The sequence below is a fragment of the Salmo trutta genome, chromosome 28 (genome assembly GCF_901001165.1).
Source record: "Salmo trutta chromosome 28, fSalTru1.1, whole genome shotgun sequence".
Classification (NCBI taxonomy): domain Eukaryota; kingdom Metazoa; phylum Chordata; class Actinopteri; order Salmoniformes; family Salmonidae; genus Salmo; species Salmo trutta.
The window spans coordinates 45926879-45948086 of NC_042984.1; the positions used below are offsets into that span (position 1 = coordinate 45926879).

The window sequence follows — 21208 nt, forward strand, 5'->3', positions numbered from 1 at the left end:
CCATGGAATGAGTTTGACACCCCTATCTAGATGAATGAGAATAGTTTGGTATGTGTGGGAGTGATAAGGTGTGTGACTGAAGAGCATTGGAATTTGGCTGTAGAGTCAGTCATTGATGGTCAGGCCTGACCAAAGGACTATTTGTCAGGGGATGTATTATCCCGAAGGGAAATGCTTAAGAGGGAGTTTTGGCCTGACACACACACACACACACACACAGATACACACACAAAGAATGTCTCCATGGTGATTATTGTATAAAACGTAAACAAACTTCTCATCCTGAGGAAGGAAGAGCTTGTCCATAAAGAGATCTCCCATGTCCAATAACGAGACAACACAGCCCCTCCATGTCTCATAACAGCTTGTAATGACAGAACATAATCCACTCATACCAGAACCTATGAGACCCATGTGTTTAGATATGTTGATACTGTTCTTGTGGGTTTTACTGCTAGCACACATGGTTCTGATAGGAGACTCTCAGATTGAATCTGGCAGCTCTGATTGTGTTTTGTAAATATTTCCCTGCATGCTGTGCTGGACTGCAAATGCTGGCACGGTCATGTGACACCAGAACATGCTAGAATGTAATGTAGTTAAACCTGGGTTCTGGGATATTCTAGAATGTGAAATAATGTTCTAGAACTAGGTAGAGACATATGCATGGTTCTGGGCCTGTGCTCTGGAATAAAAGACAGTCGTCTGAGGTATTCTGGACTAAATGTCCTGTGAATGGTGGTGAGATGTTATCCTCTAACCCTGTGGTGTCCCTCCAGGCTTTGCAGAGCTGCAGACAGATATGACAGACCTGACTAAGGAGCTGAACAGTAGCCAGGGAATCCCCTTCCTGGAGTACAAACAGTTTGTCACACGCACCTTCTTCCCCAAGGTGAGTCAGTCACACACACACACACACACACACACACACACACACACACACACACACACACACACACACACACACCTACCTTATCACCTTACTACAACCATTAGAGAGAGATTTTCGATCAGAAACCATTTACATTAAATAGTTCTTCACATATCCAAGATATTACCGTCCCAAAACTTTTCAAGCGTGGTGTGGTTTTAGTCACTAGCAGAGAACATATATTTGTTACAGGTCTCTCTTTTCTATCTGTTTTTCCACAGACAGAGATACAGACAGAGCAGTGTGTTTCATGTTTAAACATGATGTTTCAAGGAGACAGAACAATGCTGGCCACTCACACAAGAAAACTTTCCTCACTTATGTAAACACACTGCCGCACACAGCACACATTCTTCTACTCACCCATACACACTTTTACACTTTTGTATGCATATACACGCTTTAGTACAACCTACCAATGGCAAGGATCTTAGCTGGTAGAGCACGTGTCAAAGTCATTCCACGGAGGGCCGAGTGTCTGCGGGTTTCGCTTGTCCCTTGTACTTGATTGATGAATTAAGAACTAATTAGTAAGGAACTCCCCTCACCTGGTGGTCTAGGGCTTAATTGAAAGGACAATCCAAAAACCGGCAGACACTAGGCCCTCTGGAATTAATTTGACACCCCTGGGTTAGAGTGTTGGGCCAGTAACCAAAATGTTGCTAGTTTGAATCCCCGAGCTGATAAGGTGAAAAATGTGTCGATGTACCCTTGAGCAAGGCACTCAACCCTAATTGCTCAGGGTCTCCGTTGATAATGGTAGACGGTGTCTAAGGGCGAGTTGGGATGTGCAAAAAACACATTTCCAATCACACATGCGTTTTAATACACACTTGTACATGTGTGAAATAGGACAAATATAAGCACCCCCTCTATTGTTATTATTATTATGTACTTACTCCAACATCGCCAGACACACAAGCACACACTGTCCGCACACTCTGATTCTGTCTCTCTGTGTGTTTATCTCAGATGTGTTCAGACTATGAGAGGAGTCTGGTCCAGCCCGTCTATGAGAACAACGCCCTCGGTCCACGAGCCCTCCCTGAGACACACCCCCTTCTGCAGGACTGGCAGGTAAAGAGTTAACCCCCTGAAGTGTTCCACTATCCATTCTGCTCCCCTCTATCTCACAACTGGGTCACACCGATTATTACGTCTCCACGGTGAGGCTGTTGATTAGGAGTAACTATAGAAGGAAACCACAACTGTGTGTGTGTGTGTGTGTGCATGTGTCTCTATCCGTATGTATACATTGCATTTTAATTCCCATTCACCAGCTGCCAGTCCTTATGACTCTGGCAGTTTTCATGTTGTCAAACACTACCCCAGCCCACCCAGAAACTGGCAGGTTGTTGACACACTTCCCACCATCTCCATGACAATGGCACCACACATTCTACTGTAACTATGCAGTCAGCCATCTCTGTTGGTTGTGTGTGTCAGAAAGAGAGAGATCTACTATTGCATCACTGCATGGTTTTGGGTCAACAGCCTGGGGAGCCTGTCTAAGAGTGATAAAGTGTTTTAGATCCTTCCCATGTTTTCCAGGCTACAGCGTCCAAACATCTGCCATTTATCACCGGTCTCCTGTCACTGTGAAAACAGGAGCATATTGCTGCAGTCCAGGGGGAAGACTTTATCAGAGCACTGCTTAGATGCACCATTAGATAGGATATCATCTCATTAACTAGGCTGAGTGTGAGAGAGAGCAGGTGAAAGCTCAGAGGTAGAAACTGCATAATGACTTTTAGTGATCATACCCTGATCATATGAAGTTATGAGGTGGATTTGGGTTAGGGAGGAGGCTGATTGAACAGGTTGGTTCAATACACATACTGTAACTCCCTCTTTTCTCTGTCCTCATTCTCTTTGTCTCTCCAGCCCTCTAACACAGCCAAGCCTAACATGGAAGAGGGCATAACTCTCTTCTCCACTCTTCTCAACAACAAGCACTTCCTGGTTACCTTCGTCCACGCGCTGGAGCAACAGAAGGACTTTGCCGTACGCGACAGGTAACCATGAAAATCATGACAACCATGCACACTTCAAACCCAAAACACTGTTACTGTCTACTGTATAAGGAAGGCCCTGATTCCAACCCAAGTTAAACATGCGGAAATGGAACGTCATTCCCTTTTTATGCATTTTTCTCTCTGTGCGTATTCTGACCTTGAACTTAAGCATGAGAATAGCACGCTATTCACCCGCTATTCGTTCGGGGTGCAGATCTAAGAAATGAAGGTATGGCAGAGGTGTGTCTACATTCTGACCTTGACTTAATTCCCTCATAATTCCACCAGCTTTACATGCCAGGAAACCATGAATAAGGTGGAGCCAACCTGCTGGTTCCAAGTGGAAAAAAGCATCTACTTTCTTTTTTCCATAGAAATAACAGCATTCTCCATGCACTGTAGTTTGTAAATGGAGAAGAGCAATTGATAAGAGCTAGGTAAATTAGTAATCCATTTGGAGTGCATATACCAATTGTTTTAGATTATTTTTCCTTATGATCCCTAGAGACGAATGTGAAACCATCCACATGGAAGCAAACTGAAAATCATATCAACGTGACATGTATTGCGGCCCCTTTCCAACAGTGAAATAGGTTATAAATAGCTGTGCCGTTATTCAGAATTTAAAATGTGTGGTCTCATATTTTCAGTGGGTTTTTTTTACAATTTATATCATGTTAACTCTTACATCTAGACGTTCCGCTAGCGGAACACCTGCTCCAATATCCAATGATAGGCGTGGCGCGAAATACAAAGTCCTCGAAAATCCAAAAACGTCCATTTTTCAAACATATGACTATTTTACACCATTTCAAAGACAAGACTCTCCTTTATCTAACCACACTGTCCGATTTCAAAAAGGCTTTACAGCAAAAGCAAAACATTAGATTATGTCAGCAGAGTACCCAGCCAGAAATAATCAGACACCCATTTTTGAAGCTAGCATATAATGTCACAAAAAACAAAACCACAGCTAAATGCAGCACTAACCTTTGATGATCTTCATCAGATGACACTCCTAGGACATTATGTTATACAATACATGCATGTTTTGTTCAATCAAGTTCATATTTACATCAAAAAACAGCTTTTTACATTAGCATGTGACGTTCAGAACTAGCATACCCACCGCAAACTTCCGGTGAATTTACTAAATTACTCACGATAAACGTTCACAAAAAACATAACAATTATTTTAAGAATTATAGATACAGAACTCCTCTATGCAATCGCTATGTCCGATTTTAAAATAGCTTTTCGGTGAAAGCACATGTTGCAATATTCTGAGTAGATAGCCCGGCCATCACAGGCTAGCTATTTTGACACCCAGCAAGTTTGGCCCTCACCAAAGTCAGATTTACTATAAGAAAAATTGGATTACCTTTGCTGTTCTTCGTCAGAATGCACTCCCAGGACTTCTACTTCAATAACAAATGTTGGTTTGGTTCCAAATAATCCATAGTTATATCCAAATAGCGGCGTTTTGTTGTGCGTTCAAGACACTATCCGAAGGGTGACGAAGGGTGACGCGCCCGGTGCGTTTCGTGACAAAAAAATTCAAAATATTCCATTACCGTACTTCGAAGCATGTCAAACGCTGTTTAAAATCAATTTTGTTTAAAATCAATGCGATTTTTCTCGTAAAAAAGCGATAATATTCCGACCGGGAAACCCTGTTTTCGTTCAAAGACTAAAAATAAATACATGGTGTTGGCTCGTGCACGCGCCCCCAGTCTCATTGTTCTCAGATCGACCACTATCCAAATGCGCTACTGTTTTTCAGCCTGGGCCTGCAAAGACATCATTCAACGTTTTGCCGCCTTCTGAGAGCCGTAGGAAGTGTCACGTTACAGCAGAGATCCTCAGTTTTCAATAAAGAGAGTGTAGAAGGCCAAGAAATGGTCAGAGAGGGCACTTCCTGTACAGAATCTTCTCAGGTTTTGGCCTGCCATAGGAGTTCTGTTATACTCACAGACACCATTCAAACAGTTTTAGAAACTTTGGAGTTTCTGTATCCAAAGCTAATAATTATATGCATATTCTAGTTTCTGGGCCGGAGTAATAATCAGATTAAATCGGGTACGTTTTTTATCTGGCCATGAAAATACTGCCCCCTATCCATAACAGGTTAAATATTAGCCACGATCGGGAGTCACCATCAGTAATACCCACATACATTTCCAACTGTCACTTTAGCTTCCATTTTGCATCATTCCATTCCATTCCGTTGACCTTTCTTCCTCTGTCACGTCTGTGTAGTTGTTCTTTACTCTGTCAAGTCTGTGTAGTTGGTACTGAGGGTCGCTAGCATTAGTGGATCACATTAGGCTAATGTTGTGCAATCATTTGGTACATGTAGCCTATTTGAATCATTGTGGAAGACCACACATAGCAGGTAAACCTGGAGCCTGGTGCACGCTTTACAATGACTGGACCGTTGTCAAACAGTTCCATGATTAGCGAGAATCAGGGTAGATTTATAGGACTATTGTTCAAGCCCTATTGTACACACCTTCTAATATTTCATAGATTGAATTTGAAAATGACAACTTTGAATCAAACCACTGTCTTTGTTATTCATTAATATATTTTGTGAGTACAGGCTCTCCAAACCTGTTTTTACATACATACTTTCCTAACTCTAAAATGTGCCTACATAATCTACAAGATCAGAGTATATATTCTACCAGTTGGTGTTGAATAGGAGACTATATTCAGATGGCTTTCTTTTATTGATCCCTATTTTCTGAACCAGTTCTCTCAATGTATTCTAGTCTGTTGCCAAAATTCTAATTAAAGGTACACAGTATTTAAAGGGATGGCTTAAAATTAAGATAAATGTACTGACAACCCTATTGAATGAAAGCTCCACTAGAAATTCTGTTGGCCAGCAAGCGGGAGGGTTTTCAGCGTTTGAATTACATTTATTCAGTGCGCGCAAGGGAACCACGCCTGCCAAAGCCTGTTGCACACCTGTACAAGGTAAGTCTGAATACCAACTACTGAGAAATGCGTAGGAAAGGCGTACGAAACAAAGGCGTAATTTCCTAAGTTGGAATCGGACCCTAACTAATTATCCTATGTATCCACCTCTTCCCAGTTCAAAGTGTTTATGTGTAGAATATGACAGCTCCATACAACACCTCAGCATATCAGTGTAAAAACAATGTTTTTCTGGAGGCTCTTCAAAGACCCCGAGTCCCACCTTAGTTGCCAACAACCGGATGCATCCGATTTTCAGGGATATCTTCAACCTAGCTTCCTTTTCTGCTGAAAACTGGATTTAGGCATTTCTTTTACTCCTGCTACATTAGGTTACCTGAGACCAAACCACTTCCCTCCCTCTCCAGGCTAAGCAACACAGCAGCTATAATATTTCCCTACCTGGTCTCCTGGATGAAAGGCTCTTCGTTATGGACCCCGTCCACACCCTCTATCCATTTGGACCACTTCTAAATAAAGCGGAGCCAGTTCAGAAGGGAAACCCAAGTGTGGTGGCATCAGCGGATATTGCACCAAATGTATTGACACTCTCCTTACATGCGGTCTAGTTAAGTTGATCAGTTCTACACATGCTTCCTCAATGCCAGATGTCACATGCACACATGCGCTGGTGTCTCTTGCTAATGCCAATACTATGCATGGTTATCTTTTCTAATAAATGGTTAAATGTACAAGTGGTATTTCCTTTCTGAACTACATAACTCTGTGTGTTCTCAGGTGCGGGGAGTAAATCCTCTTGCATGAATTGGGTATGTCTCTGTACTCTGTTCTCACACACATTTTGGTGTTTTTCTTTTGTCTCTTTCCTCAGGTGTAGCCTTGCGTCCTTGCTCACTATCGCCCTCCATGGTAAACTGGAGTACTACACCAGCATTATGAAGGATCTGCTGGTGGACCTGATCGACGCCTCGGCCGCCAAGAACCCCAAGCTGATGCTGCGACGCACAGAGTCTGTGGTGGAGAAGATGCTCACCAACTGGATGTCTATCTGCATGTACAGCTACCTCAAGGTGTGGGAAGGAAGGAGGGATAAAAAAGAGACTCACCTGGACCTTTTTATCAAATCATGAGGATCCACTGTCAATGTTGTTGAACCCCTTACTGGGAAACATCATCCCTCGGTTCTCAAAGCTTTCTGTTACGTTTTTAACATGTTACTGTGATGTTTTCTTCAGGAGACAGTGGGCGAGCCCTTCTTCCTGCTACTGTGTGCCATCAAGCAGCAGATCAACAAGGGTTCTATAGACGCCATCACGGGGAAGGCCCGGTACACCCTCAACGAGGAGTGGCTGCTCAGAGAGAACATTGAGGCCAAGCCACAGGTCAGTCACCACACAGCAATGCTGATTTCATATACTGACAACTGATTGGTTAATAAGAAATCTAAAGGTCTTGCTGTATGCATGTATCATGTGTCAATCATTCACCTCTATATAATCCTGTTTATAATGTCCTAATTAAATAATTGTGACCTACCCTGCCTACTCTTTGTGTGTGTCCAGAACATCAACGTCTCGTTCCAGGGCTGTGGGATGGACTCTCTGGCCGTGAGGGTGATGAACACAGACACCATCTGCCAGGTGAAGGACAAGATTCTAGATGCCTTCTATAAGAACCTGCCCTTCTCGCAGTGGCCCCAGGCAGAGGACGTAGACCTGGGTGAGAAAACTGTGTTATATTCTCCTTCCTTTATTTAGATTGATTGAGAGACATTTTTTTAAAGGAGCCCTGATCAACTCTTGCTTTGTAGCTCAACTGACATGAAGCTTATACAATAGATGGCCAAATGCATTTGAACATTCATAACATTTTGTCCCTTTCCTCGTCCATCTCTCCTTTTTCCCCCTCTCTGCTGTGCTGTAGAATGGTTTGCGTCTGGTAGTAACAGCAGGATCCTCCAGGACCTGGATAACACTTCAGTGATGGAGGATGGCAGGAAGAAACTCAACACAGTCACGCATTACCAGGCAAGGCTCTGCTCCCACAACACACACACCATCTCACCTGTGCGTGTGTGTGCGTGCGTGAGTGCGTGCATAAGTGAGGTTGTGCGTGGTGTGTGTCCCCTGTGTCTTTGTGTTTTCCCTGACATTAACACACTCACAGGGTGGAAGTAACAGAGGTGAGGGTGAGAAGTCACTGTAAATGTTGACTGCCCAAGGGGTGCCACATTCTGTTTATCTGTGTTTGCATACAAATGGTTGTCAATATAGTATGTGTGTGGTGCCCTCTGTGACTGTGTTTGTTCATCATACACATGCAGTATGTTATTGTGTGATTTCTGTTTTTGTTTGTATCTGTCATTGTCTGTGGGTATTTGTGTTTTGTCTTGTTGTAAAAAAAAAAATTATGCATTTTCTAGTGTCTTGATATGTTTTTAATGTGTTACAGTAATTGTGTATTTGTGTGTGTAAACAGTCGGGTGGTGACCTATAACCTTTGCCCTGTTACCAGTGCTGTTACGTGCTCTGTTAAGTTAGTGCTGAGTTGTGAAGGCAGTGAGGCACAGTGTGTACTAACAGTCTCGGTTTACTGGCAAGACTGTTCAATCCATTTCACTGTGTTGACTTTAATGAGCCCCCCTGCAACACCCCACAGCCCCCCTGGAGCCACCCTGCTACTTCAGACTCACACACACACCCGAACACACACACATACCCTGAGGCAGCGGATAATGATCCAGTTCTCGTGCTCCCCCTCTCACCCCTGTTCCTGTGACCTCTGAACCCTCCCACAGATCCCAGAGGGGGCGTCGTTCGCCATGAGCATGAAAGACAAGAGAGACAACACACTGGGGAGAGGTAGGTCACACACACACACACACACACACACTCTGTCACCTTGTCACACACTCCTACATGCTTAGAAAAATACAAACTTTATTATGGTAAAACTGCACACACTCACTTCATCCTGAGCGTATTACAGTAAAACCCCACACATTCACTTTATCCTGAGCATATTAAACACATACACACACATCAAACCACCGACATACATACATTTCCCGCCATAAAACACGCTGTAATAGTTTCGCTTAATCAATCACACACAGATGCACGCACACACACAGTACATCAATCAATAAATTAATCAAATGTATTTATGAAGCCCTTTTTACATCAGCTGATATCTCAAAGTGCTGTACAGAAACCCAGCCTAAAACCCCAAACAGCAAGCAATGCAGATGTAGAAGCACGGTGGCTAGGAAAAACTCCCTAGAAAGGCCAAAACCTAGGAAGAAACCTAGAGAGGAACCAGGCTATGAGGGGTGGCCAGTCCTCTTCTGGCTGTGCCGGCTGGAGATTATAACAGAACATGGCCAAGATGTTCAAATGTTCATAGATGACCAGCAGGGTCAAATAATAATAATCACAGTGATTGTAGAGGGTGCAACAGGTCAGCACCTCAGGAGTAAATCTCAGTTGGCTTTTCATAGTCGGTCATTCAGAGTTAGAGACAGCAGGTGCAGTACAGCGAGAGAGTCGAAAACAGCAGGTCCGGGACAAGGTAGCATGTCCGGTGAACAGGTCAGGGTTCCATAGCCGCAGGCAGAACAGTTGAAACTGGAGCAGCAGCACGACCAGGTGGACTGGGGACAGCAAAGAGTCATCAGGCCAGGTAGTCCTGAGGCATGGTCCTAGGGCTCAGGTCATCAGAGAGAGAGAGAGAGAGAGAATTAGAGGGAGGGAGCATACTTAAATTCACACAGGACACCGGATAAGACAGGAGAAATAATCCAGATATAACAGACTGACCCTAGCCCTCCAACACATAAACTATTGCAGCGTAATTACTGGAGGCTGAGACAGGAGGGGTCGGGAGACACTGTGACACTGTGACCCCAACCAGACATTTAGACCTTTCTACAGCATGGTTGGTGTCCAGTAGCCATAAGCATGAACAGATATCTAGCCCCAGATGAAACAGGAGGGGGAGTGTTCCCTGTACCAGATGATTCTCTACTGTGACGTCAACATTTCGGAGGGTCTGCTAACCTCACCCAGAACAGATCTTAGTTCTGACAGACCCGCTCTGTCCACCTTAATGATTAGGGCCTCTCCTCTCAGTCATATTGGGCCAGAAACAGGCTAAATGGATGTGAAGTAAACCCTGGCTAATGTAAAACACATTTACCCCTTTCTGTGATCACCTCAGAGGGTCTGGACTGGGACCGGGGCCTAAACCTGTCTGCCTGCCAAAGCTAGGCCTGGATTAATGAGAGCACAGTCACCATGGGGCTCTGTGTGTGTGTGTGTGTGTGTGTGTGTGTGTGTGTGTGTGTGTGTGTGTGTGTGTGTGTGTGTGTGTGTGTGTGTGTGTGTGTGTGTGTGTGTGTGTGTGTGTGTGTGTGTGTGTGCACGCGCATGCCTGAGCTTTGTAAACTCATTACACTGGCTCCAGCACCAATCACAAACTCTGTGTCTGTCTCTCTTCAGCTTTTCTCCCTCTCATTCTTTCACTCATAATCTTCCTTTTTTTCACTCAGCTCCCAATCCACCTGAATAGTTAGCTCTCACATACACTCTCTCTTTTCCATAAACCCCTAACTGTCTTCCTTTTTACTGTCTATCACTCGCCTCGCCTTCCCTCCCCCAATCTTCTTTCTTTCAAACTGCCTCTCTCTCTCCTCTGATTTCTCTCTCTCTCCTCTGATTTCTGATTGTTTTTTTCTGTTTTTTCTCTCCCTCTGCAGCCAAAGACTTGGACACAGAGAAATATGTCCATTTAGTAAGTACAGACTCACACACACACACATGGACAGAGAGCTTTCTCATTCACCTCTATTAAACCCCGTTCCTTCTGTCATTAGCCCCATTGGTCTCAGAGAGAGCTCAATTTAACTCAGACAGACACAGTGAAAGCCTGAGCAATACATCTGACTACACAATTTCATAAGAGTTTGAGTGTGCACGTGCATGTAGGAAAGCTGGAGCAAGGACATGACAACGCTAATAGCACATTAGCCATTGAAAAAACTCAGATATGACTTTGGGTTTGACATGAGTTCTTGCTTCAGTCATTTTTAGTGTGCAGTTTTTTGTTGTAGGACTTCATATTATGGTGTGCTGGCCTGGACTGGAGCTTGTTGACAGGCTCAGTAGAGGAAAAACGGCAGTGTCTTTCTACCCCAGCTCCATACCCCTGTCCTAGCTAAGACCTGTAGGAGCACATGATACTGGTACTGCGTAAGAGAAAATTCCAGAAGTTTCCAACTTGCAGTATTTCATAAAGTGACATCATGTTAGTCATACCTCATAAATCCACACTGTGATTCCTGGGTCGTATTCATGAGGCAAGAATAAGAGAAACCTTTTGAAATGGAAGACGTGTTAACTGAACTTTTCCAAAAATACCATTTTTTTTTCATTTCATCTCCCTGTCAAATGTTAGTCACCTCCGTAGTACAGTAGATTCCCATTTAGAATGAGGTAATTTCCCATCGTGCTGATTGGATGTTTTTGTACCATGACCTCTAACCTCTAATCTCTGCCCCCTGCCCATCTAGGTCCTGCCTCATGATGAGCTGTTTGAGAATAAGAAGTCCCACAGACAGAGTCACCGTAAGAAGGTCCTCCCTGAGATCTACCTGACACGCCTCCTCTCCACCAAGGTAAGAAAATAAAAAATACATGGCAGCCATCTTGAACGATTTGCAGTCTACAATTCTGTGACAGAAAGCAGTGCCCAGCCTAGTTTGGGTCTGTAACTGCTTCAGCTAGCCAACTCCTTAGCATGTCCAATCGTGAGCCTGAACAGTTTGGCATGACAATCACAGAGTAGTTGGCTAAACCAGAGGCCTCCTTCCTTTATCATTATGAATCCATTATCAGTTCTATTTACAGTTTAATTCCAAACAATCCATCTTGATCCCAGTTCTGGTTCTGTGTCTGATCCCATCTGTGTTGTGATTCCGTAGGGAACTTTGCAGAAGTTCCTGGACGACCTTTTCCAGGCCATCCTCAGTATTCCCGCAGAGCGTCCCCCACTGGCCATCAAATACTTCTTTGACTTCCTGGAGGAGCAGGCGGACAAGAGGGGCATCACTGACCCCGACACCCTGCACATCTGGAAGACCAACAGGTAGGGGAACTAGATACATCTGATCATCTACTCATCAATGTAGCATGATGTACTATAGTACCTCTAATGCTAAATGTTTTCTGAAGCTCACAGAATGTTTTCCCATCTCCTTAGTTTACCTTTGCGTTTCTGGGTGAACATCCTGAAGAACCCTCAGTTTGTGTTTGACATTGATAAGACGGATCACATGGATGCATGTCTGTCTGTCATCGCCCAGGCCTTCATAGACGCCTGCTCCATTTCAGACCTGCAGCTGGGCAAGGTGAGACACAAAAACACTTTACACATGCATTACACACACTTTTATGGTACACCTACACATGTAATACAGTACACATAAACATGCATACACACATACACATATTCACTGCTCGGTAAACACACACTCATAGACATGGTTACACATTAGGGCCGACATAAGCGGTCGCTTACGGCCCCCGGCCGCTAGCGGGCACCCGACCCCCCCCATGTTTTTTTTGTTTCTTTGGAACTCAGTCGGGGTCTCAACTTACTGTTGAGAGTTATAATAGTAGAATACACAAGGTGTAAATTGGAAATTTGGTTGTGCATTAGCAGATTTTAAAATGTTTTGTCAGTCATTGACAGTCCCTCAATTAGCCATGTCAGCTAACAACTTTTAGATTGTAAGTTAGTCTAGCCAGTTATCTAAACCTGTAGTAATCATGGCCGAATACCGACCAGGCACACATGTCATAAGTCATGAGAAAATGTGTAGAATTGCAGGAAATGTGCTTTAAAACTGCAAAAATCGATCTCTGCCTCATGGCGAAATAAGTAGAATAGCATGATATTTCTTATAAAATTGCAAAATGTTCTCTTCGCTCCATGGCAAAATGTGTAAAACTGCAGAAAACTTCATTTAAAACTGCAAGATTTTCTCTACGCCTCCTTGGCATAATGTGTAGAATTGCTGGATATTTCATTTTTAAAGGGTACATTTTTCTCTCCACTGTCAAGAGGCAGACCACAATTTTGTTTACCCAAATCTCAGGAATAGGAATAAACTTTAATTTGTGATTTTCATTTTATTTCTAATCTTGTTGTAAATTTACCTTATTTATAAAATGCATATTTATTGCTTGAAAATCTTTGTTGGAATACTGTAATTTGCAAAGCTTTCCACCGGTCTAATGTCCATTGCTTGTGTTTCTTGGCTCAAGCGAGTCTCTTTCTCATTGGTGTACTTTAGTAGTGGTTTCTTTGCAGCAATTCGACCAACAAAATTATAGTAAAGCTGTTTAAAAGCAAAACCAAGGATTAAATGAAAGTAAAACTGTTCAATGAAATCACCAAAGAATATTTTGACAGTTACAAATACACAAGACTGCTGTACCTACAGCAGATACTCTTACACACTGAAAATAAATGCCATTTTTGACAGCAGACGCTCTTATCCAGAGTAACTTACAATTATTGAATACATTTTCAGATAGCTAGGGGAGACAACCACACATCACTGTCTTAACAAGTACATTTTCCCTCAACGAAATAGTTATCAGCAAAGTCAGTCGTAGTAGGAAAAATCAAGTGCAGAAATCCCCAGTTTCCTCCCCAGTCCCTGCCAACCTCCCTCCTTTCTCCAGTCAGTCCGTCAGCTCTGTCTACCTCTCCTCATGTTATTTCAGCCCAGTCTGCTCAACCAAGGTCATGAGCGCCAGGAATCCCCTATGTGTGTGTGTGTGTGTGTGTGTGTGTGTGTGTGTGTGTGTGTGTCTTTCAGTGCCCTCACTCCCCACAAATCAGTCTCATCCCTCAGACGCTGTGACCCCTAGCATACACACTGCTTCCTGTCTCTCTGACTGACTTCCTCCCTGGAGATATTTGTCAAACAATACTGATCTATTCCACTTGTTCATTGCCAAAGAGCCAATGTAAGCACCTCAAGCAGGTGAAACACACACAAACAAAAAAACACACCATGGCACCATAAAAATATCTATGTTCATTGGGATGTGGAGAAGGAGGAGAATTCGGACATTTGGCCAGTCCTAAAATGGAAAAAGACTATTTTAGGCTTAAGGGTTAGGTTTAGAACTAGGGTTAGGGTAGCGTTTCCCAAACTCGGTCCTCGGGACCCAAGGTGTGCATGTTTCGTTTTTTTCCCCCTAACACTACACCGCTGAATCAAATGACCAGTTGATTATTTGAATCAGTTGTGTAGTGCTAGGGGAAAAACCAAAAGGATCTAGTTTGGGAAACCCTGGGTCAGGTTTAGGGTAAATAGGACTTTGAATGGGAATCCCCAAAAATCCTCACAAGTATAATACACAAGTGTATAGCGGTCAGAGGACAGGACAGGACAGGACAGGTCAGTAAGAGGTCTGGATTAGCAATCGCTCTGCAGGGGTGAGAGAGGGCTTGGAAACGAAGCTGCTTCCACCAAAACCTTATCTGGTGGCCTGCAGACAGACAGGAGGGATGGAGGGGGTGTGGGCGGTTATTAGGGGTCAAGGGGGGTCGTCAGGCAGATGGAGGAACCACAGGAAATGAAATGACCTTGTGGACAGGAAGAGAGAGATCCTATCAGGAGGAGGGGCAGTGGCTGGAGTCTTCCTAGCTCCGATACCACACACACACACACACACACACACACGCAAATGCATAGCCTACATATCTGTATGCTCAGCTCAACCCAATACCTTGTATGTGTACCTTAGAGATATATGCTTTCAGTACCATTGTAAATGCTGTCAGTAACTTGGAGAAGTAGCAGATGTAAGTAGAAGGGTTGTTATGTCTGGTTCTCTGTGGCTGTGGTTTGTTTAACTTTCCTATTGTGAGGAGAGGAAACCCTGGGCCCTCCCTTCTTTGTCTCAGCACAAGGAGGTGCTGACCTACTCACACACTGATAACACTCACTATGACCATGGACCATATATCAACCATATATCAACCATTTATCAACCATAGACCAACTACATTATGACCACAGACCATGCTGCCCACAGTCTCATTAACAACTCACTATGACCATGGACCATATATCAACCATTTATCAACCATAGACCAACTACATTATGACCACAGACCATGCTGCCCACAGTCTCATTAACAACTCACTATGGCCATGGACCATATATCAACCATAGACCAACTACATTATGACCACAGACCATGCTGCCCACAGTCTCATTAACAACTCACTGACCATAGACCACACTCACCATACACTGGACTGATCACTGTCATACTGAAAACAATCTGACAACCAAACACAGGCAGTGGTTATATTACATATTGGTCGTGGTCAGGAGAGGTGGTAAAGGACAGAACTAGTTTGGTTGATTACTAAAATATCAAGATCCATAGAGGTTACTTTGACTAAATAGGACTGTGTCTCTTGTTTCAGGACTCTCCCACCAACAAGCTGCTGTATGCCAAGGAGATCCCAGAGTACAAGAAGAGGGTGCAGTGCTACTACAAGCAGATCCAGGAGATGGCGCCACTGAGCGAGCAGGAGATGAACGCCCACTTGGCCGAGGAGTCACGGGTAAGATAGCGAGGGGTGACAGATCAATATATGATTGATTGATTGTAATTTGTCAGCCTTGGTGGCAGGTTGTCACTGCATTCAACGGTGCTACACTGTTAATTCATGTATTACTTTTTGAGATATTTTTGTTTGACCAGTACCGGTCGAAAGTTTGGACACACCTACTCATTCAAGGGTTTTTCTTTATCTTTACTATGTTCTACATTGTAGAATAATAGTGAAGACATCAAAACCATGAAATAACACATACGGAATCATGTAGTAACCAAAAAAGTGTTAAACAAGTCAAAATATATTTTATATTGGAGATTCTTCAAAGTAGCCATCCTTTGCCTCGATAGCTTTGCACACTCTTGGCATACTCTCAACCAGCTTCATGAGGAATGCTTTTCCAACAGTCTTGAAGGAGTTCCCACATATGCTGAGCACTTGTTGGCTGCTTTTCCTTCACTCTGCGGTCCAACTCATCCAAAACCATCTTAATTGGGTTGAGGTCAGGTGATTGTGGTGGCGAGGTCATCTGATGCAGCCCTCCATCACTCTCCTTCTTGCTCAAATATCCCTTACACATTCTAGAGGTGTGTTTTGGGTCATTGTCCTGTTGAAAAACAAATGATTGTCCCACTATGCGCAAACCAGATGGGATGGTGTATCACTGCAGAATGCTGTATAAGCTATGCTAGTTAAGGTGTGCCTTGAATTCTAAATAAATCACAGACAGTGTCACCAGCAAAACACCATCACACCTCCTCCTCCATGCTTCACGGTGGGAACCACACATGCGGAGATCATCTGTTCACCTACTCTGCGTCTCACAAAGACACAGCGATTGGAACCAAAACATCTCAAATTTGGACTCATCAGACCAAAGGACAGCTTTCCACCGGTCTAATGTCCATTGCTTGTGTTTCTTGGCCCAAGCAAGTCTCTTTCTTATTGGTGTACTTTAGTAGTGGTTTCTTTGCAGCAATTCGACCATGAAGGCCTGATTCACAGTCTCCTCTGAACAGTTGGTGTTGAGATGTGTCTGTTACTTGAACTCTGTGAAGCATTATTTGGGCTGCAATCTGAAGTGCAGTTAACTCTAATGAATTTATCCTCTGCAGCAGAGGTAACTCTGGGTTTTCCTTTCCTGTGGCGGTCCTCATGAGAGCCAGTTTCATCATAGCGCTTGATGGTTTTTGCGACTGCACTTGAAGAAACTTTCAAAGTTCTTGAAATGTTCCCTATTGACTGACCTTCATGTCTTAAAGTAATGATGGACTATTGTTTCTCTTTGCTTATTTGAGCTGCTCTTGCCATAATATGGACTTGGTCTTTTACCAAATAGGGCTATGTTCTGTATGCCACCCCTACCTTGTCACAACACAGCTGATTGGCTCAAATGCATTAAGAAGGAAAGAAATTTGACAAATCAACTTTTAACAAGATACACCTGTTAACCTCTCTAGGGTCGGCGGGACGAAATCGTCCCACCTACGTAACAGCCAGTGGAATCCTGTGGCGCGTTATTCAAATACCTTAGAAATGCCATTACTTCAATTTCTCAAACATATGACTATTTTACAGCATTTTAAAGACAAGACTCTCGTTAATCTAACCACACTGTCCGATTTCAAAAAGGCTTTACAACGAAAGCAAAACATTAGATTATGTCAGCAGAGTACCCAGCCAGAAATAATCAGACACCCATTTTTCAAGCTAGCATATAATGTCACAAAAACCCAGAAGACAGCTAAATGCAGCATTAACCTTTGATGATCTTCATCAGATGACACACCTAGGACATTATGTTATACAATACATGCATGTTTTGTTCAATCAAGTTCATATTTATATCAAAAACCAGCTTTTTACATTAGCATGTGACGTTCAGAACAAGCATACCCCCCGCAAACTTCCGGTGAATTTACTAAAAATTGACTAAATTACTCACGATAAACGTTCACAAAAAGCATAACAATTATTTTAAGAATTATAGATACAGAACTCCTCTATGCACTCGATATGTCCGATTTTAAAATAGCTTTTCGGTGAAAGCACATTTTGCAATATTCTAAGTAGATAGCCCGGCATTACAGGGCTAGCTATTTAGACACCCAGCAAGTTTAGCACTCACCAAACTCAGATTTACTATAAGAAAAATTGTATTACCTTTGGTGTTCTTCGTCAGAATGCACTCCCAGGACTTCTACTTCAATAACAAATGTTGGTTTGGTCCCAAATAATCCATAGTTATATCCAAACAGCGGCGTTTTGTTCGTGCGTTCAAGACACTATCCGAATGGTAAAGAAGGGTTTCGAGCACGACGCATTTTGTGACAAAAAAATTCTAAATATTCCATTATCGTACTTCGAAGCATGTCGACCGCTGTTTAAAATCAATTTTTATGCCATTTTTCTCGTAAAAAAGCGATAATATTCCGACCGGGAATCTGCGTTTAGGTAAAAAGACGAAAGAAAATAAAGCATGGGGTGGACTCGTGCACGCGCCTAAGCCCATTGTCCTCTGATCGGCCACTTGCCAAAAGCGCTAGTGTGTTTCAGCCTGGGGCTGGAATGACATCATTCAGCTTTTTCCCGCCTTCTGAGAGCCTATTGGAGCCGTAGGAAGTGTCACGTTACAGCAAAGATCCTCAGTCTTCAATAAACAGAGGCAAGAAGCTCAAGGAATGGTCAGACAGGCCACTTCCTGTAAGGAATCTTCTCAGGTTTTTGCCTGCCATATGAGTTCTGTTATACTCACAGACACCATTCAAACAGTTTTAGAAACTTTAGGGTGTTTTCTATCCAAAGGCAATAATTATATGCATATTCTAGTTACTGGGCAGGAGTAGTAACTAGATTAAATCGGGTACGTTTTTTATCCGGCCGTGTAAATACTGCCCCCTAGCCCTAACAGGTTAATTGAAACTCATTCCAGGTACCTCCCTCTTGAAGCTGGTTGAGAGAATGCCAAGAGTGTGTGAAAAGCTGTCATCAAGGCAAAGGGTGGCTATTTGTAGAATCTCAAATATAAAATATATTTTGATTTGTTTAACACTTTTTTGGTTACTACATGATTCCATGTGTGTAATTTAATAGTTTTGATGTCTTCACTACTATTCTACAATGTAGAAAATAGTAAAAATAAAGAAAAACCCTTGAATGAGTAGGTGTATACAAACTTTTGACTGTATATCGGAACGATACGCTCACTCTGTTACAGAAATACAGAAACGAGTTCAATACCAACCTGGCCTTGACAGAGATCTACAAATACGCCAAGAAATACAGAAACCAGGTAAGATCTCTCCCACTACCTCTGCCCTGGATGAGCTGTTTCACACGTTTAAACGGTCCCTATCTCCAGCCTTATCACAGTCTATATTCCACATGGAGTTTAGAGTTTCAGAGAGAAAGAGAGAGATGAGTATCAGGGCATGAAGCATCAGTACAGGCGATCACATGCTTCTTTAAAGATCTAACGGCCTCTTCACAACCCCACACACCCTCTTTCACCCAGACCCGAAATACACACACACACACACACACACACACACACACACACACACACACACACACACACACACACACACACACACACACACACACACACACACACACACACACACACACACACACACACACACACACTTACTGTTCCGTGGAATGATTCAGACAGTGATGATGTCTGAGGGCCCTCATCATAATGTCTGAGGGCCCTCATGTGTTTGCTGTTTAACTGCTGTTCACTGCCATTCTCCTGTACCAGCAGACACCAGGGCCCGGTTGCATAAAACATCTTAAATTAATTTTCCCTTAAAGTTTCCTTAACTTTAAGCCAGTTGCACAAAACATTTTAAGGCACATTTCCCTGCACACTTTCCTGCAGTGGAGTGACCAAAGTGCCCTCAAACACTTAAGATGTTTTATGCAACCAAGCCCTGGCACTCAGAGGTTTCTCTGGGAATCTCTATGAATCCCTTCTGAATTACACATTCTCGCACTCAGCCCTCTCACTGGGCACATGCTGCCAGTAACACCCACTGAACGCATGACAACTAGCAGGCATGAAATGCAGCACAGATATGGGTTTTGTAAATAGTATGTGAACAGGAAAGGCTTTTGTGGGGAGAGAGTCATGCATGAAGGCTGAAGAACTGCTGAAGTACTCTTTCTCTGTCTGGGCAGGTGGTTGAGCTTCTGTCTTGTGCTGTAGAATGCATGAACACTTAAGGGTTACTGAAATGAGTTTCTCTATTTCTCTATCTCTCTCTCATTCTCTAACTGTGGGTAGATACGTTTTGTAAGGTTGCTCACTTGGCCATTGTCTGAACTGTTTCTTTCTCGCTCTCCTTCTCCCTCTCTCTCACCCCCCTTGCTGTCAGGTGGTGAGTGCTCTTGAGTCCAACCCCACAGCGAAGCGTACTCAGCTGCACCACAAGTTTGAGCAGGTCATTGCTCTGGTGGAGGACAACATCTATGAGTGCAGCAGTGAGGCCTGAGTCTCCCTCTACCCAGATTCCAGCCTATTCCCCCTGGCTGCCTCCACCCTACCTGGGGTCCAAGGACCTAGGAAACCCCCTGTCTGTCTACCCTCCACATATCCCTTCTGTTTATAGAGCCCAAAGACAGAAAGGAACTCTTTGCTTTAAGAAAGATTTTGCTTTAAGACTGGAAGAGATGGCAGCTTGAGCTTTACTGTACCACCCCTAACCCAAGAAGACTGCCTCAGAAACCTGATTGGGAGCACTGTACCATGGATTAACAAATGTCCTAAGAAACTTACCTTGTACTGAGCAATTGCTTTAGATACTGAGGAATTGATACCCACGTCCATTATATCAAATATAGAATCTCTGGATCCTCTCTTTGACTGTGTTGACTCTTCTATTCACCCCAATCTGGTTTCCTGCTTATTCACACCTGGCTTAAATCTTACTCTGGTTTCACAGTGCTTTGACCTGAAGCATAGTGGAGTTAGAGGAGGCACTTGGAGATGGACCTTATTCTGGATGACGTCACCGCCTCTGGGACCTGGATCCCTGGCAACCATCTTACGCACTAACCCCCTTTTTCTTGGGGGACGAGCCAATGATGCACTGTACTGTATGATAAATGTCCATAGCAATATTTATAGCTGAGTTATAATGCTTTCTGAGTGGCCTGTTCAATGATATGTGAATGAGAAACTCCTCCCATCTTCTTATAACCTGCACTGTTCTCAGGTTTGATTGGTGGAATGGGCAAAGAACTCCACCGGTGCTTTGAACTACAAGTCCCAATGTGCTTTGCAAGTTGGTGATGGGTTATGGAGGAGTAGAGAGTATAATTAGATGATTTATTTAGGTGACGTTTCATGTGCCAGACCTGCTTGCAAAGAGACTAGACTCTATATAATTACATTGGATGTGTTCATGTGAAGGCAGGTTGATCTGTTTTGGAAGTGACTGAGAACGAAGATTGATTATGACCAAGAGGGAAATTTTGAGTAAAATTATGACCTTCAGTTAATCAAAGAGGAAGAACTGTTTGACATGACTGTACTTGTGATGCCAAAATGACTTGGGTCTATTGTCAGAGTTTGTGAAAATAAATGCTATTACAAAGCTATAATATAGTATTTATGAAATTTCAGTTTCGTAATAATATTTAAATTCCTGTTTTCATCAATGACAA

General features: G+C 43.2%; 1 protein-coding gene across 1 annotated transcript in view; it reads left to right on the top strand.

Annotated features, from left to right (window-relative positions):
- Positions 1 to 21145, top strand: part of LOC115166341 (plexin-D1) — a 106643-nt gene extending 85498 nt beyond the window's left edge. Inside the window, exons 22-36 of the mRNA XM_029720251.1 lie at positions 780 to 892; positions 1904 to 2008; positions 2816 to 2946; positions 6761 to 6959; positions 7125 to 7271; positions 7452 to 7608; positions 7813 to 7916; positions 8687 to 8750; positions 10646 to 10680; positions 11459 to 11563; positions 11870 to 12033; positions 12148 to 12295; positions 15404 to 15544; positions 18756 to 18830; positions 19918 to 21145. Coding sequence (XP_029576111.1) covers positions 780 to 892; positions 1904 to 2008; positions 2816 to 2946; positions 6761 to 6959; positions 7125 to 7271; positions 7452 to 7608; positions 7813 to 7916; positions 8687 to 8750; positions 10646 to 10680; positions 11459 to 11563; positions 11870 to 12033; positions 12148 to 12295; positions 15404 to 15544; positions 18756 to 18830; positions 19918 to 20034 — 1805 coding nt within the window. The 3' untranslated portion in view covers positions 20035 to 21145. The remainder of the gene's footprint in view (positions 1 to 779; positions 893 to 1903; positions 2009 to 2815; positions 2947 to 6760; positions 6960 to 7124; positions 7272 to 7451; positions 7609 to 7812; positions 7917 to 8686; positions 8751 to 10645; positions 10681 to 11458; positions 11564 to 11869; positions 12034 to 12147; positions 12296 to 15403; positions 15545 to 18755; positions 18831 to 19917) is intronic.
- Positions 21146 to 21208: the final 63 nt, after the last annotated feature.